We start from the raw sequence: 11,182 nt of genomic DNA, 5'->3' as shown, positions 1-11,182 counted from the left end.
AATAACGTAACTATATACAAAAATAGGGTAGCTATATCAATTTTTACCGTATTTACATTAAGGTCAGTATATACAAAAATAGGGTAACTATTTCAATTTTGACCATATTTACATAGAGGTCACTATATACAAAAATAGGGTAACTTTAACAATTTTTACAACATTTACATTAAGGTCACTATATACAAAAATAAAGTAACTATATCGACTGAGTTTTTGACACCATTTACATAAAGGTCACTATATACAAAAATAAAAGTCACTATATATAAAAATAAGGTGACTGAAACAAAATTTACAACATTTCCATAATTCTAAGGTCATTATATCGAAAATAAGGTAACTGTATATAAACTTCGGGTAATTATATCAATTTGACACCATTTACCCAGAGATCAATAAATATAAAAATAAGTATTAAAAAAGTCTATGTAGGATTCGAACCTACATCCCGTGATTACACGGTGCTTGACCAATTGAGCTAATAGGCTTTTAACATGCCAAAAATCACGCCCACATAAAAAACTAAGATCGATAAAGGGTGAAATAAAATCATCATTCGTGAACATTTAATTTTGCTCAAGTTGACTAATCGAGGCCTTGTAAAATTAGATTCAGAGTGTTGTACTGCTATGCATGATGGATTGGAGTATATAATGCATCATTTTCCACTGGATTTAGATAGTGTACTCAAACAAAATACAAAGTCTTAATACCATTCAAGTAATCAAGAGATATGAAAAATCTGATCAATAAAAGTAAAGCTAAAAACAAAGATGCAAAACAAAGTCCTAGCTCTATCTTAGTAAACACGCTGGCAAAAAAAAAAAACAAAATTCAAACAGAACAGCACATTACATAAACTTGGAAGTTGGACCTCTTAGACAATACAAGTATATGGAAATTCATACTCTAACTGAGAATTCATCATATGCAGACTCCTGAATATGAGAGTAACATACTTCCTGAATCCCGACTTAAGTTTATGTGGATCGAACATAACTGAAGAGGTATGAAGGCAAGGTAGAGCACCAAAACATAAATTCAGATCATAACATAGACCCAAAAGTTTAACAGGCCAAGATACTAATATAACAAGGACTGGTACAAAACTGAACATGTAAAAATTAATGAAAATCAAAGTCAAATTACCGTCTTGTCATTAATGTATCGAGCAGCATAACCAACACCAGATTTTCTATGCTGACCAGTCTAGAAAATTTCACCACCTAGAGAGATCTTTGGGGTCACACTTTGCATCCCACCATTCAAAGGAAAAGAAAATCACACCAGTAATCAAAGTTCAACATCAGCGAGTACAGCTGAATCAACCAAATCATACCTCCACTGACCAGCCTCTTAATTGTCCCTTATATACCAACATAAAATACTGGTTTTTGAGGTCTCACCTAGCTACATCCATTACAGAATACATACATTTAGATTAAGTACTTTGAAATGCAGACTTTCATCCAGATTTCATCCAGATAACCTCATATTACACTAGAACTCTAAGCTCACTCTAAGACAACTCTGCTCCTGAATCTCAATGTTGATCGTGTTCTAAGCAGAGGTTTTCCTTTTCTTAGTACTCATTCTCTGTGTACAAAGCAGAGCTAATTTATGTCTCCAAACTCTCACTAATTCACTCACACATCCACTAAAAACACTTCATATTACTCAAAATTCGAATTAACTACTCCAAACTCTCACTAATTCACTCACAAATCCACTAAAAACATTTCAAATTACACAAAATTCGAATAAACTACTCCAAACTCTCCCGAATTCACTCACAAATCCACTAAAAACACTTCAATTACTCAAAATTCGAATTAACTACTCCTAACTCTCCCGAATTCACTCACAAATCCACTAAAAACACTTCAAATTACTCAAAATTCGAATTAACTACTCCAAACTCTCACTAATTCACTCACAAAACCACTAAAAACACTTCAAATTACTCAAAATTCGAATTAACTACTCCAAACTGTCACTAATTCACTCACAAATCCACTAAAAACACTTCAAATTACTCAAAATTCGACTACATTAAACGTAATTCCTTTTTTCGATTCTACCTCTCATTCAATGAGAAAATCAATTCAAAGTTCCAGCAAATTCCACAATATACATAACATAACAACAACACAGATCAGACATGCACCGAAAACCTAATTTTCCAGATATCAAAAAACCAAAATAATCAAAAATATCAGATCGAACTACAAAAATACCTTAGCCGCTTCTCCTGAAAGTCGAATCCACCAAAACTCGCCGCCTTCCTCCTTCCGCCGCATTTAGAGAGAGAACGAAGAAAGAGAAACACGCAGTAGAGAGAGAAAACAAAGAAGCTGGTTGAAGAGAGAGAAAGTACGAAAGAAAGAGAGAAGAGAGAGGAGAGAGAAAATAACCTGGAAATTAAAGAGGAGAGAGAAATTCAGAGATGTCTGAAAATAAGAGGAAAGAAATCTGAGCCATACAATTTGATAACGGCTCAGATTAAACGTTTTCAGTTTTTACTTTAACACTTGTTTTTATATGATCCTATTCCTATATATATATATATATTTATTTATTTATTTATTTATTGGAATGGATGTGAAAATTGAAAACGGATGATTAGGGCCGTCAGATTTGTATCGGATGGATTAGATGGATTAGATGACGCTCGCGCTATAAGCCGTCTAACACATCAAGTTTTCTGAAAAATATTCTCTCTCCTCCCTTATTTCCTCTTTCCTCCATAATTTCATGGTTTTCTTTCTCACTCCTCTCTCTTTTTCTCTCCTATCTCTGGTCATCAAATCTTAAAGAAATTGTTATAAATTATCAAATTAAAGTTGAATTAGCTTCAATCTTTATTAATAACGCCATCGATTTCTTGTTGGAGCTAACAAATCAGCTTTTCTCTTACGATTTTTATTTGATTTCATATACACAATGTTTTATTTGAGTTTTGAATTAGTTATTTGTTTATTTTTATCATCATCAAATTGATTCTTCAATTGAATAATTAGAAGGTTTTCAATGGAATTAAGATTTACTTTCAAATATATGATTCTCCATATTTTGTAGGACAAGCAAACTAAATTTAAGCAAAATTTTGTGGGTGGTTTCGCTGGGTTTGTGGGTGGATTCGGTATTTTTGGTGGGTGTCGGTGGTGGGGTGGTCTGGGTTTGGGGTTTCGGTGGTGTCGGTGGTCTGGGTTTGGGGGTTTCAGTGGTGGTGGTGGTCTAGGTTTGGGGGTTTTGGTGGTGTTGTTGGTTGTGGTGGTCTGGGTTTGGTTTGGTATGACTGTATGAGTACTCTCTTGTAAGTTAACCATCTCGTCTTCATGTAATATTGCATAATTTTTCTTTATTTCTTTTTCATGAAAGGATGTCAATGTAAGCTAGTCTTAATATTTCTGGTATCAAAGATTTTCAGAAACTTCAATTGGTCTTTAAAGTTCTAGATCCTTGTATGTAATCCTTGAACAAATTTAAAAATTGGGTATCATTTTTATGTTCAATTTACCACTGACAATATTTTTTATTTTTTATTTTTTTTCCTTTCTTTTTCTAGGTGTATAGAAGGATATGGTAGTATAAGCTTAGCTGATGCATTCAAGCTGTTTGGCATGTGTAAACTGCCTCAATCTCTCCTTATGCAGGTTAGTCTACAAATTTTGGCACGTTTAGTTGGTTATAATTTTTCTTTATGTTTTAATTTTGGTGTTTTTCCTTTGGTTTTTATTTTTTCCATTTTTAAAGCTTCAACTTGCAACATATTATGATTCTTATTTCAAATTCTTCCCCAAAATATCACTTATTACTTTTGTTGTCTTGTAATAGGTATGGCGATGAACATAAGCTTGCTGGATTTTCAGCAACATTGCAAGCTATTATTAATATAGTTATCTTATCTTTGTATATAGCGACCTTTATGTAAATGTGGTCAAAATTGATATAGTTACCCTACTTTTATATATAGTGAATTCTATGAATAGGATCAAAATTGATATAGCTATCCTATTTTTGTATATAGTGACAAATGTAAAAATTGATATAGTTACCCTATTTTCGTATATAATTATGTTGTTTTTATATATAGTGAATCTACGTTATTTTTTTTTAAACCTTTAGATCTTGTTAGTAATAATAGATGGTTGAGATTTTCTATTTTTAGTTTTCACCATAAGCCCTGTTTTAAGTGGAACTTCCCCGTTTATATATATATATATATATATATATATATATATATAAAAGAAAGAAAGATGAATGACACCTGATGTCATCACCACATGAATGCATGTGTCAAATTGCCATGCAAGCATGATAATGCCGAATATATAGTGGGCATGCTCCATTACATGGGAAGATTATTCTAAAAAGATATTATGATAATAATTTATCATAATTATACAAATTTTTAAATGAATCTGGTCCACAATAAATTTATTGTGGACCAAGTTTCTCACGTGCTTACTTCTCCTATTACTAGCTTCTTACAAATTAATACAACAATTTATTTTCCCTTTCTTTCTTTTCACAAAAACGCACCTCACACTTTCTCTCTCTTCCAAGCTTCCCTTCTTCCATTTTCTCTCTCTTCAAAATCAGCTTTGCCATTTCTGTCAAATTGCTTGAATTCTTCTTCAATGGCAAGAACTCGAGGTGGTGGCACATTTCACTGGAGAAGAGGTCTTCGTTCTTCAGATACAAAAATAGATCAACCACTTTCTAGTATAATCTTTGTTTATCATTTGATTTCTGCAATTTTATGCTGATTAATTGTTGTTTTTCTTTAATTGAAACTATTTGCATGAATTTTTGTTTGAATTTTGTTTCGTAGTGAAGATTATTTGAAGATCTAGGGTTTTCCGATGTTCGATTGTTTTCTTTTTTTATTGTTCGATTGAACACATAAAACCACAATAAATATTCGATTGAATTTTGTTTTGATTGTTTAGCTATTTTTTTTTCCTCGTTGAATTTTGATTGATTTTTATGTTTTTCATGATTTAGTTGTTTTCGCTGTTGATTTATTGTTTTTGAGTTTAGTTTCAGTACTTGATGATTTTTTTGTACTCGATGATATTTTGTACTCGATGATGATTTGTGCTTGATGATGTTTTCGCCGTTAATTCATTAGTTTTTCTGTCTCTGCTGTTTGAATGAAGTTTACCGGATTTTTGAGCTTGGATACTTTGGTTACTGGCCTGCATTATGTAATTTGTAATGGTTCTGTTTTTGAGGGTTGATGCCCGTGATTCTCTAGTCTTAAATTTTCTGGTCATTATTGTTTCAGAAAGGTCACTATAATTTACATTTTGATTTCTTTTGTATAATAATGGTGCCAAAGGCTTGAAGAAGAAAACTAGAGCTAACAAGAAAAAGTGTTGCTATAGAGGTTCATGAAGATGTTCTTGAGCATCAAGTTTCTGTAATTGGTTCACCTTCATCTCGTCGTAAGTGAACTCATGAAGATGAAGCTGAATCTGCTGCTCTTGTTCGTCTTAAGAAGCCAAGGACAAGAACGAAAAAATCAATAGTTGAAGCTGGTGAAGCTAGTGGTGATGTACCTACGTAAGTAACTTTATTTATTTTGGAGTGCTTTCAAAAAGTTAGATTCAACATGTATGTTGGTGTGACTATGCAAATTTGGGACTGGATTGTGGTTAAGTTGCTGCTTCTTTGACCTTTAATTATTAGCCATTCATTTGAACTGGTCAGACTACATTGATATTTTTATTTATTAACTTGATGTTGATTTAATGTTGATAGCATTATTATTTCTATTTTGCAGATTGCGGCCATTTAAAACTAAATGTAGGCCTTTGCATTTGGTTAGCATGATGTCTAACTTTACTCTTGATTAAAAAAATTCTGTAGATGAAATCGGTTTTGGAGGGTTGTTATCATTGAAGTTGAAAAGGAATCCTACTAGTATGTACAGGTGGCTAATTGATTCTTTTAACTGTGGTAGCTGCATGTTTTCAATCGATAATAATAAGGAGTTTGTGGTGACTGAGTATGATGTGTTTTTCCTTCCTTTGAACCCCAAAAATGTTGAGGAGATACCTCGATATGCTAATAAAAATAATCCTGACTTTGTTTTCAAACATAATTGGAGATTGCATTTTGGGTTGATGGATGAAAATGATCAAATTCTACTTAATTTGTTAGAAGCTAGGATACCTACTTTAGGCCAAGGTGGAGATGAGTTTAAACAACTCTTTGTTATGCATGCAATATCCACGTTTTTAGCTCCTACTTCGAATAGAAGCGTTGATCTTAGGATTGTCAAGGCACTTGATGATGTTGGACAAATTAAGAATTTTAATTGGTGTAAATATGTTCTTGAAAAATTGCGTGAAGGTGTTAAAAGTTACAAAAAAGGAAAAATTCAGAACTGTTGTGGTTGTATTTTGATGTTGGAGATTATTTACTTCCAAGGTTGAAGTTTAGGAATGTTGAATTAATTACTTCTTTACCCTTAATTCAACATTGGAATGATGAGTTGATTAGGGATAGAATTAAAAAGGAAAAATTGTCCAAAAGTTTTGGGTGTGGGATTTTACTCTCTGATGTATGTGTATCTTGTTAGTGGTAAACTGAAGTTTTTGGATGGACATATTGTGGGCACTGCAGGGGGAAGTATGGGGAATGTTGGGGGGGAGTGTTGACAATGTTGTGAGGAACGTCGGGGGGAGTGTTGATGTGCCTGATTCCAGGGTACAATACAGTTTATTCTCCTACCAGGTTCGATGTCAGATCAAGAGATCTATTCGGCTGCTATTGATGTAAGTAGTAGCTGACTTTTATTCTATATTATTATTTTTATTATTGCTTATGAATTAAATTTTTATACATGGTTTTTTTTTTTTTATGTTTTTGCAGCCCGTTCATGAGCAATTTTTGTTCATGAAAAGAGATATGCATGTGATCTCTTCCTTTTACAATGATAAGATTAAAGAGATTCTTCTTTCACGCGGTATAAATGATGAGGCCATCAACTCTTTGGTACCTACTTTTTCCCAGAATGATCAATTTTTCATGGATTCTCGAGTGCAAGCGGTTATTGATGAGATCTCTAGACTTGCAATTTGGGTGACCAAGATACCTGAGGCATTGGATCAAATTTCTACATTTGAGCACAACAAAACAAGTTGCAATGATGTTAGGAGGGAGACAGTTACAGGAAAAGTGCCTATGATTGGCTTTGAAAATATTCTTGCAAATGGAAAGTCCAGGTGTTTGTTGTCTTTGGATTGGAAATCTGATGAAAAGCTTATACTCATTTCACACTTTTTAAAGTCAAATAACAAGGAAATGAAGCTATTGGATCCATTAGTCCTAGAGATTATTGACTATTGCATTATCAATGATTCTTGTTTGGCTCCTAAGTAAGTAATTTTTTGTTTGATTACATTGATTTTCTCTTATTTATTTATTTATGAAACACCTTTCTAATTCTTATTTTATACTCTTTGACTCAGTGAACTGTTGGTATATTTTCACGAAAAGCATTTGATTTAAAGGCAAGAATCCTACACATTAGGAGAGCCTTTTGAAATCATGAGCAATAGTATTTTGGATTGCTGGGCATTGCTTCTCAATGAAAATCAGAAATATTTGAAGGATGGACCTCAGAAATTGTATGTTGGTTCTTCAATTAGTGTGAGTTGTTTAATTATTTCAATGTTTATACATGTTTATACTTTTTGGTTTTTTTGATTTGTTTAAATATTTTGAAGGTTACAATAGTAGAAGCTGCTAGCAGTGATGGAAATTCACAACTAATGGACAATGTTTATCAAGGTTTGGAGGAGTGGATGAAAATAGCTTACAATGATTTTGATTTGTCAGAAGTGGAGCTGGTAATACTTTCTGTTTTTTGATGCTTTGATAAATATAGTTCCTTTTTTTTTTTTTTTTTTTTTTTTTATGTTATAGATACTTTTTTTTAAACAAGAGTGACTATTGAAAATTGCATAAGTATATTTTTAAAAGAGGTCACTATAATATCAAAAATGGAATCTATATGTTTAATTTTTTTTTTATTATGACTAATGGTGGTATTATTGTTGCAGTTATTTTTACCTTGTCTTTGGGGCAATCACTATTGCTTATTGTGGTGAATTTAACTAAAGGAAAAATTCAGTTTATTAATAATCTGAATTATGATGAGGATAATCGTATCTTCTTGAAAAAGTTGTCTAGTCTCCTGGTATTACTTTCTTACTCTTCCACATTTTCACAATTAAGTTTATTGTTTATTGTTTGTATTGACTAGTTAATAGTGAGAGCCTTATATTCTCACTCTTTTCTTGTCTGGTGTTTCGGAGATTATTGTGGGCATTTTTGTTTTTATTTGTTGCTGATCTTGTAGAATTTTACGGCTGTTAGAATTTTGTTACACATTGATGAGTAGAAAGAACTTGCAGCAAGAAACCAACTTTTTAAAAATGTTTAAATCACTTTTTATTATCATCTTCTTAAGATTCTTTCTTTTTGCTACTGCATTGCTTCTGTGGCTGTTATGATAGCAGGAGTATGGCTATCATCTGATCTATTATTAGGATCTAATCTCTTTTGATCTTGATTAGTATTTTGTGTGGTCTAAACTTTTTTGGGCAACATTGTAGCTGATAGTGAACATAAAGTTGCAGCATGGTTGTTATTTGTAGCATGGTTGTTATAATGACTCTTAATAGATCGTTTAATGCGACTGTGATCTGATTATATGCTATTTTGCTAGAGTGATATGATCAGTACATTCTTTGATCAAAGGCTTACTCAATCTGGAGGTATGGTTAACTACGCTATGGAGTTTCCTACTTTGAATTGGAGATCTAGCAAAGATAATTCAGATTCTGGTGTTTATATTATAATGAGCATGCTTTTATTCAATGGAGCTGATGCGTTTAAATGTGAAATTTTAAAAACAGTAATGATTCTTTCCCTCTTAAATTATTGGTTTTATTTCTTTTAATAAATATCACAATATCTTATATTGATTACTTACTTTTTTAGGCTTCAAATAGGAAGATTCTCCGGATTCAAATTGCTGCATCTTTGGTGTTATCTGATATGAATGAAGCTAGATCAGTTATAATTGATAAGGTGGCTGAATTTAAACCTGATAGGCAACGTCTTTCAAAAGAGGTTGAAGAAAGAAGGAAGAAAGAGATAAGATAGGAAGAATAAGAAGAAGCTGACTGCAGACAAGAAGAAGAAAGGAAAAGGGAAGGCTTAAGATGTCGTGTAACTGATTTTTTTGACTTAGTTGTGATCATAATTTTCTGATGCTAAGTAAAGTACTTGTATAGCTAATTAGTTTTAATTCAACTTTTGTGTAGGTTATTGAAGATTGGAAAAATATTCATTTTGTCTAAACAAGCATTTGACAACATTTTATGAAAATGGTATATTGTTTGTTTAATTCAATTATTAATGTTCTCTGTTATTAAAATAAAAAGGTCTCTGAAAAAAAGGTCTCTATATTAACATACGGGTTACTATGTTAATGTGAAAGGTTATTTTAAACTTATCTTTATAAAGGTCTTTATTTGATAATGAAGGTAACTATGTTAATATTAGAGGTTAAATATATATTGAAAAGGTTTACGATGAAATGTCACTATATTATCATAGGTCACTATATGTTAAAATAAAGTCACTATATTATTTATAAGGTCTTTGTTTGGTGAAAAAAGGTCACTTCGTTTTCAATATTGTATAGTGTCAAAATTAATGACTATGTTAAATTAATGGTAATTATCGTAGGTCATTATATGTTAAAATAAAGTCACTATTTTTTAATAAGGTTACTATTCTAAATATAACGGTAACTATGTCAAAATTAAGGACTATATGTTAATTAATGGTGAAAAACTGACAATACAATGGTATTAAATAAAGATTACTATTTCGGAATAAAGACCACTATATTGTAAAAAATGGTTACTATTCCAAAAAATATATATCTCAAAATTAAAGGTTGCTATGTTAATCATAAAAGAGCATATCATAATAATCAGTATTTATAAGATTTGAGTGTTTTATTTTCTTGATTTCTTATCTGTTGATCATAGGAAACATTGAAACAAGGGAAGGTGAGCAAGAAAGCTTTAACAAATAAAAGGAGCCTTCGGTGTAGTAGAGCAAGCTACCAATTACTTTTCACAGAATAACAAACTTAGAGAAGGAGGCTTTGGGTCTCTGTTTATAAGGTATTAGAATACTCATCTGCTTTATTCCTTGTTTGTTTGAAAAGGCTTAAGTACAATAAATAATATGCTCTAATCAAAGATTACTATTTAGAAATAAAGATCAAATTAAAGGTTACTATGTCAATCATAAAAGACACTATATCATAATAATCAATATTTAAAAGATATAAAGTTTCCAAAAATGAAATTATAAATAAAAGGTAACCATGTAATAATACAGGTTACTATAACAAAATTTTGGTGTTCTTAAGACAAAATTTGATGTCTTTAGACTATTAGAGCATATACTTATTATTTGATTGTCCTCCTTTAGTTTTTGCACGAGCTGGGTCCAGTACTTGAACAACACTAGATGAAGTTGCTTCTGAATTCTTTTCTACACCTGTAGTGTTCTTAGAATGGTTGTTAGTTGAGTTCATAGTAGAAATAATTTCATCTATTGCAATTGAATCTTTTGCGAAGCTTTCTTCTAAGACTTTCCTTGCTTGTTCAAACTTGTGGCTCTAAAGGATTAGACTATATACTTCCTCACCACGTGTAGCTTCCAGGGTGTGAAGTTATTTAATGTCCCCTTCTTCTTTTGCTCTGCCTCCTTACTTTTCCAAACTTCAACCTTAGCCATTTTAGTCCACTTGAAAGATATGTATTACTCTAGGATTATTTCAACATAATGCATGTGCAAGATTCTAAGGCTATGGAAGCATAACCAACCCGACTCTTCAAAATTCTTGCATGGACGTTGAATTGTTTGGTTTGCTGGATCGTAAGTTACTGCTTGAGTTGTGCCATCTCTGCCTTCAAGGTACACTTGGTAAACCATTTTGCTTCCATTAATCAATAGCAGATTAGTTTGAGATCCAATGGCTAGGTTGAATTCTTCTTCAAAGTCCCGAATAATGTATGTGTATAAACTTCAGCAGCATGTTTAAGTAAGGCAGACATCGGATAACTTGAAGTAG

The 11,182-nt window shown here is 31.8% G+C and overlaps 1 protein-coding gene across 1 annotated transcript; it reads left to right on the top strand.

The window, feature by feature from the left end:
- Positions 1-2,700: 2,700 nt before the first annotated feature.
- On the top strand, positions 2,701-9,433 carry LOC110694258. Its single transcript, XM_021871436.1, has 8 exons — positions 2,701-3,659; positions 5,351-5,574; positions 5,795-6,791; positions 6,889-7,394; positions 7,488-7,668; positions 7,746-7,868; positions 8,750-8,938; positions 9,025-9,433. The coding sequence occupies exons 5-8, from the start codon at positions 7,567-7,569 to the stop codon at positions 9,187-9,189; spliced, it is 579 nt and encodes a 192-aa protein (XP_021727128.1). The 5' UTR covers positions 2,701-3,659; positions 5,351-5,574; positions 5,795-6,791; positions 6,889-7,394; positions 7,488-7,566; the 3' UTR covers positions 9,190-9,433.
- Positions 9,434-11,182: the final 1,749 nt, after the last annotated feature.

This window comes from Chenopodium quinoa, unplaced genomic scaffold (assembly GCF_001683475.1).
Source record: "Chenopodium quinoa cultivar QQ74 unplaced genomic scaffold, ASM168347v1, whole genome shotgun sequence".
Classification (NCBI taxonomy): domain Eukaryota; kingdom Viridiplantae; phylum Streptophyta; class Magnoliopsida; order Caryophyllales; family Amaranthaceae; genus Chenopodium; species Chenopodium quinoa.
Note: the sequence above shows the minus strand (reverse complement) of the source record. Positions and strands in the feature narration are given on the sequence as shown.

What these genes read in the sequence shown, in the direction of transcription:
- LOC110694258 (XM_021871436.1), top strand. Translation starts at nt 7,567, where the DNA reads ATGAGCAATAGTATTTTGGATTGCTGGGCATTGCTTCTCAATGAAAAT. An exon ending in ATTTGTCAGAAGTGGAGCTG is followed by an intron (nt 7,869 to 8,749) that starts GTAATACTTTCT and finishes CTATTTTGCTAG; the next exon opens with AGTGATATGATCAGTACATT. An exon ending in AATGTGAAATTTTAAAAACA is followed by an intron (nt 8,939 to 9,024) that starts GTAATGATTCTT and finishes TTACTTTTTTAG; the next exon opens with GCTTCAAATAGGAAGATTCT.